At 38.3% G+C, this 7,159-nt stretch overlaps 1 protein-coding gene across 1 annotated transcript in view; it reads left to right on the top strand.

Annotated features, from left to right (window-relative positions):
* The first annotated feature begins 695 nt into the window (after positions 1-695).
* The window catches only part of srrm4 (serine/arginine repetitive matrix 4), a 78,934-nt gene continuing 72,470 nt past the window's right edge, over positions 696-7,159 (top strand). The window contains exon 1 of the mRNA XM_016504473.1: positions 696-1,349. Within this exon, the coding sequence (XP_016359959.1) occupies positions 1,033-1,349 (317 nt within the window). The 5' untranslated portion in view covers positions 696-1,032. The remainder of the gene's footprint in view (positions 1,350-7,159) is intronic.

Here is a 7,159-nt window from a genome sequence, read left to right as displayed (position 1 = left end):
CAGACTTATTGAGAGTTCCGAATTTTAAGTTGAGTTCCTTTGGTGGCAGGGCTTTTAGTTGTGTGGCACCAAAATGATGGAATTCTTTGTCACTGCACATTTGTCAGCTGGATTCTATTTCCCATTTTAAAGCTCAGATTAAAACCTATTTGTTTAGAATAGCTTTTAGTGATTTGATTGTTTGATTTGTATGTTGTATTTTGTATAGCTCTGTATTTTGTATTGTTTTATATTTTGTTGCTCTTCTTTTATAATGTACAGTGTCCTTGAGTGCCTTGAAAGGTGCCTAAAAATGAAAGGTGTTAATAGTATTACAGATACAAAAGCACTAAATGAGGAGTGTGGTTTGCTTTTGTTTGTACTACTATCACCTATGCACTCTGCAGGTGCAGGTGGGGTTTTAGTGACAGGTGGTTGTTGGGAGAGGGAGGGGGATGGTTCACTGTGGGGCCTCGAGAACGGATGGGGGGAGGATGCTTTGCCTTGGAAGTATTGTGCCTGACACATGCCTCTTTTGTTATGCTGATTAAGGCAACAGGCACAGTCTTTTTGTTCAAGTAAGAGAACGCGAGAGAGAAAGAGAACGAGAACGGAGGTATGGTCACGCTCCCTGTGTCCTATAACCCCCCCAGTCTCCTCTTCTTTAACGTCACAAGGTGCGCGCAACAAAAACAAGCCACCATCAGCTGAGTTCTTCACATCGCGACGCGAGCGAGCCACCATCTGCTGAGGTTGTCACACTCGTCCAACTCTTCCGTTCACATAGCCTACACACACAAATACGCTGGCACTGGACTTTATGTAATTTCTAACCGCCAGGAGCTCAGTGGATATTGTGAATTTTGGAAAAGGGATTTAGTTCGCGAGCTCCGACTCTTAAACTGATTTGAAGGCGGGAAGCGCGAGAGGGTATGCCGAGCCAATAAATAGAAGCTGGCCGCTTAAACGGTCGCCGTCGGCATGAAACTCACGGGGGAAACGTAAAAACGGACTCTCAAAAGAACTTAAAACGTTAAATACGGACTCTTTCACATGAGAAAAATAGAAACAGTAAGAAAAGGATTCCCTCAAACAAACCTTTGGTTTCAGAACTTGGACAGCTCCCTCGTGCAGCCGCCTACACACAGTACCAAACCGACCGTGAGAGGATTCATCGAAACTACTGCACAAAACCGAACCAGTTCTTCTCGGTATTCACCCCCAGAACACCGTGACGCCATGGCCGGTGTACTTCAGGGAGAGAAGCAGCTTTTTGAGAAGTTCTGGAAGGGCACGTTCAAAGCCGTGGCAATGCCGAGACCCGAGAGCATCATCGTCGCCAGCATCACCGCACGGAGAGCCGTGACAAAGTGAGTTCGTTAGCCTGAGGCTTTTTGTGTCCTTATCTTGGGAATTGAAATATTGTTTAGCAATCATTTTGTTTCAGAATGGCATTTTAATAGCTTGAAAAATACTTGACATTTGAAGTATCAGATTTATTCCTTCTGTTTGGAGTCCCAAATATTAAACACACACGTTTCTCTAATTGGTGGCTATTTATTCCTGACATTTGTCTCTTTGTATTTGTTTTATTGTCTTTTCTACAATGTGATTTGGATTGTTATCTCGGGAAAGTCTGTCAGTTCATCTCATCTGCTTCCCCTCACTTTTGTTCAAGCAACTTTTTGTCCCATTTTCATGTTACACAAACACTGAGTGCGAATTCTGCCTGTGCTCTCCATTCATCATTGGCCGTCCTTCACTGGAGGCTAGTCAGTTTCACTTGTGCACACATAAGTGCACAGCAGAGCGAGAGGCTACACTGAGTCCTAATGAATCAAGTCAGAGTAGAGCCCTTCATTATGCCCTTAGGTTAGGACATGAAGATGATCTCAGCGCCTTCTCCTTCACCCATGAATTAGGAGGCATGGCAGCGTGTCGAATAGAGAGAAAAGGCGAAATAGCAATAGACAAACCAGGGCTTTGCTTCCCTTTCCTTTCCTTCATTTCCTGTTAATCAGTATCAAGCCTTACTCCTCACTCATTATGCCTGTAAGGAGTGCGTAACTGTTTTGTGATTCACTCTTGTTCCCTATGTGCATGTATCTTTCCATGTACTGTGCAACTCATCTTGCAGTCTCGGTGAAACTGGAGTTTCACAGTGCTTTGTCCACTTTATTCCTTATCAAGGCACCAGTTGAATGTGTGTATCAAAAAGTGGCATATTACAATTGTGCTGCTCACATTAGTTATATAATATTTATATTAAATAGTGCAGCATGCAGGACAAAGATTCAATTGGAGTTTTGTTAGCGCATAACTTCTCAATCAGTAGTCGAAATCTACCTCAAACCTGCTGCTTTCTGGTTCTCAGTATTCTGTAAAAACAGAAAATGTAGAATTGTTGCTTTAAGGAACTTTTTGTACCTGACCTGAAAAAGAAATAGTCATTAGAAGTGGTTTAAATAATATTATTGACCTTAAGAATAAAATTAGTTGTTTAGAATTTAGGTTGCTTGACAAAACATTTTTTAAAAGTTCGCACAACAATCATTTACTCACCCTCATGTTGTTTCAAACACAAAAAATTTATTTTATTTATTTATTTTTTTTTTAATTGTCTTGTGAAATGTCTTGCCTTTTGTCCATATAATGAAAGTCAAACGTTCCAGTCTGTGATGACAGGATTTTCATTTTTGGATTAACAATCCCTTTAGAGTGAACAGTCTCTTTAAAGGGTATGAAAAAAAATTAATAGTCAAAATATTTTGAACTCTCAGAAATATTTTGTTGTTGTTGTTGTTATCATCAGCGATATGTGTTGAGCAGTGGTGGAAAGAGTACTGAAAAAATATACTCAAGTAAAAGTACCATTACCTTCCAAAAAATGTAGTGTGAGTAGAGTACAAGTACTTGTCCAAAAAACTACTTGAGTAAGAGTAAAAGAGTAGCCTATTTAAAAGTACTCATGAGTATTGAGTAGTGAGTACTGAGCTGTGGATTCTACCCCCTCATAATAAACGTACACCGCAATTTATACATTTTAAAAACGTTGTACATTCTGTAATTCACATTATCTTATTTGTCATAAAGAATGAAGAATATCTATCATCCAGCAGTTTTAATTTTGACTGCCAACTCTTTAAAATACATCAAAACAGCACGGAAACAGTATTCAGTCGAAGAAAAGATGAAAGTTATTCTCAGTACAATCATCCCCATTTAAATCATAAAGTTTGAAAAAATTGATTTAAAATCATGTGTAAGGCCACTGAGACAGCATATGCTGTTGTTACACATAACATATTAATGTTTAGAACAGTGCAAATACAAATACCATTAGAAACTCATAGTTCAGCATCACACACCATGATATTGGTTCAAATGAGAGCCCATTTCTCTCCAAAACCGTGCCAGTTTTAGCGTTTTGCAATAAAGAAATAAGAATAACTAAACTTGATAATTTATGTTACAATTTTAACATAAATGCACATTGTTCTAGAAGGATGGCAAATTGTTATGCTGATAATACAATTTATAAGGAAAAGATAAAAATAAAATTAAAATAAGCATGTAACGACCACAAACGGAGGAAAATAGCGGAGTAAAAGTACCGATACATCACTTAAAATGTACTCAAGTAAAAGTAAAAGTACACATTTTTTAAACTACTCAAAAAAGTACAATTACTGATAAAAACTACTTAATTACTGTAACGTGAGTATTTGTAATTCGTTACTTCACACCCCTGGTGTTGAGATTAAGATAATGTTACGATTAAGAATTCACATTGTTAATTTTGCTTTGAGTAGCCTCTCCTCTCTCTGTCATTAGTCTCTTCCTCTCTATCTGTTTATCTCACTGTGAATATTTATATATTCATAAGGCTACTCACCCTTCAGGGCGCACCTGACGTTGATGTTGATGTGTACAAGGTTGGAAATGACAGCAACATTTACAACCAAACCAATGTCGCTGATTTAAACAGTGCCATCTGCAAATTCAGCATTCAGGTTCGTCTTGATGGTTTTTACCACAGGCACAGCTCAGACAAGACAGACATTTTAAGATGTTAAAATTGCTGAGAAGTAAAAGGATTTCTTTCAATTTGCAGTAATAAATCACAGAGCATAAGGCCCATTAGCATGTAGTATCAGCTGCATGACTGGAGAAACATCATTATTGGTTATGTCAGCTGAAAAATGCTGGTCACCTATGCGGTAAAAGGATTTCTTTCAATTTGCAGTAATAAATCACAGAGCATAAGGCCCATTAGCATGTAGTATCAGCTGCATGACTGGAGAAACATCATTATTGGTTATTATTGGTTACATTTAGCCCACTTTGCCCCGATTTACAAATTTTTTTCTATACTTAATCGACCGTATTTCATTTTCTTATTCCTCCTTCTCCTTTCACGTAGTGTCACTGAAATTTAAAGAGGCCCACAGCACAGGGCAATTACAAAGGGTGTTGCTGATCCTCCTCTGTAGACCTAGTGTTTTCTGGCAAGGCTAGAGAGATGAGTTCACTCTTGTGCAGCCAGAGGGTCCTGTCCCCGGCCACTGTAGCCCCACAAGCTGTTATTCTCAGTGGCAGACCTCATTAAAAATGCAGTGGGTTTTATCTGGACTGAGTATAAGTGTGTTTGTGTAGTTTAGGAAGCAGATGGCCCATGGGAGAAAGGATATAGGGGAGTACCCCATCCCTTAGCAGATGCTAGTTTAACGAGGAAAAGAATAAAGAGATCAGGGTGACTGCACCCAAATGCAGAAGAAGAGAAATTACTATAAAATGATTACAATAAAATCCGGAATTATATATATATATATATATATATATATATATATAAAATAGTTTGTTTTATTCTTATAGTTTGCATTCCTTTTCTGAATATTGTTACATTTAAAGGATTTTTTTGTGGAGTGTGGGGAACTAAAATGCATGTTTATAGTGTTTAATAAATTAATACACATTTCATTTTATTTACTGGTATTTTGCATTATAATAAAATGTGACATACACCAACACAACTTTTCTTTTTTTTTTCTCTCAACAATGCAGTTTTGACCCTGTGTGATTTATTTTCCGGTGCTTGCTTAGAGCAAAGTGAAAACAAGCTTGTCATCTTTAAAATTCAAATTGCTTTTCAAATCAACCTGCTATCATTCAAGCTTATTTTCTTGGCCTTTTTTACGATAATCTTCTGGGAAGTTTTATTTTTCTTGAAGACAAAAGGTTTGAACATGTTTGCTTTGATAAGGAATTGAGTTTATTGAGTTGCTTGTTTCAAAGATTGGTTGTTCCTCTGCTTTTGATTTGACTGGGTGAAACTAAATTATATTAAGACTGTGGTAACCTTTTCGTTCATTATCGTAACCCAATCAGCTTGTGTAAGATTTTCGACAGCCATTTCCTAGTGCAACGTCATAGCAGTTATAAAGAAGGTGGCAAAATTCTGATGGATTAACTGCTATTGAACTGCAAATCATTATAGAAATACTGTATTATTATTTAACACCTATGTAGCTTGGTTCAAGCCATTAGTTTTTGTTCTTAATTAAGTAGTCGCCCCAAATCCCAGGCTACTGCTGAGGTGATGAAATGAATAATGAAAGGACAATGATTTCAGTGATCTTCATTGGTGAGGTCTAGTACACACAGTCTTTCTTTTGATTTTGTTCTGAAAGCAGAAGAAAGCAGCATTGTTCAAAGGTTGTGTGTGTCAGCGTCTAATGTAGAAGCCAGTCAGAACTCTCAGTTCCATTTAGTTCCAATTCAGTGGATTTAAATCAGCTGAAGCGGTGGTCGCAAATAAAGTTGTTACATTCCAAAGAATCGAATTGTGACACTTTTTTTTGTTTTTGTTTTTTGGAAGGCCATTTGACTCTCTTGCACTCTTTTTCTTGTTCTTTCTCTATGTTTCTGGGTGTGTGGGGTCTCTGAAGGGGCTGTAACCCCTGGAGCTGAGCTCTGGCTCAGAGACAGCTGCAGAGCTGTAAAAATGCTGATATGGTTGCCAGGCCTGCAGGGTTCAGCTATAATTCCTTTTAAATGTAGCCACTGCTACATTCCAGCACATCATCTAAGAGGTAGGAGGGACACATTTCTATTTAGCCAGAAGTGAGTCCAACACTCAGTTAGTAACAAGATGAAAGGCACAGCTGTGAAACACCAGGGAGATGTTGAAATGCAGTATGTGGTCTTGATATGGAGGGATTATGTTGGCGATCTGATGCTAGAGTGAGAAAGCTTATGACTGAATATTTCATATCTTTGATAGTTGTGGTGAGAAAATACAAATTAAGCTTGAATCGTCATTATATAATGTATGTAACACCATTCATGTAAAAATACAAACTGTGTGTGCACATAAAGATGTTTGCAAAAGTATGTGCTGCCATCCACTTAAGAAATGTATTAAATCTCTCTGGGCTTTTTCAAGGCTGTTAAGAACAGTGTACTTCCTCTTGTAGATTTGATTATAATCTAGTCATAGTGAACTCCACATAAAATTACATTTGACTAGAAGAAAAGTTACACTAAATTTATGCTTCACTCTCATCTTACCTTTCTCTTATGAAGTCCACAAACCTTAACTATGGTCAAAGGCACTGTAGAACCTCACTGAATCACTGAAAAGCTGGTGAGATTAAGTAAAATGAGAAACGAGGCACAACCTGGGGTTATGCTGGAGTAATATTACCAGGATGAATAATCCATAAAGTGTTGGCACAGGACTGGACAGTTTCAGGTGTGACAGATAAGGCAGAGAGTTCAGAAACAGCTTCTTTGGCTGGGTTGAGACAGGGTAATAGTTCACAAATGGTCTCTTTGGCCAGTTCAGGATGAGACAATAGATTGTAAACGGCCTCCATAGCCGTGACAGGACGGACAGAGAGTTCACAGACAACCTCCTTGGCCGGAACAGAACAGGCAGAGTGTTCACAGACGGCCTCCTTAGCCGTGACATGACAATGAATATCAGTTGTGACTTGACTAGACTCATGAATATCAGCTGTGACTTGACCAGACTTATGATAATAAACAGTGACTTGATTTGATTCGTGACGATCAACTGTTACTAGACTCAACTCAGGAAGATCAACTGTGACTAGACTCGACTCAGGAAGATAAAACTGTGACTAGACTCGACTCAGGAAGATCAGCTGTGACTTGA

The sequence above is a fragment of the Sinocyclocheilus anshuiensis genome, unplaced genomic scaffold (genome assembly GCF_001515605.1).
Source record: "Sinocyclocheilus anshuiensis isolate Anshui unplaced genomic scaffold, SAMN03320099.WGS_v1.1 scaffold582, whole genome shotgun sequence".
NCBI classification, from domain to species: Eukaryota; Metazoa; Chordata; class Actinopteri; order Cypriniformes; family Cyprinidae; genus Sinocyclocheilus; species Sinocyclocheilus anshuiensis.
Note: the sequence above shows the minus strand (reverse complement) of the source record. Positions and strands in the feature narration are given on the sequence as shown.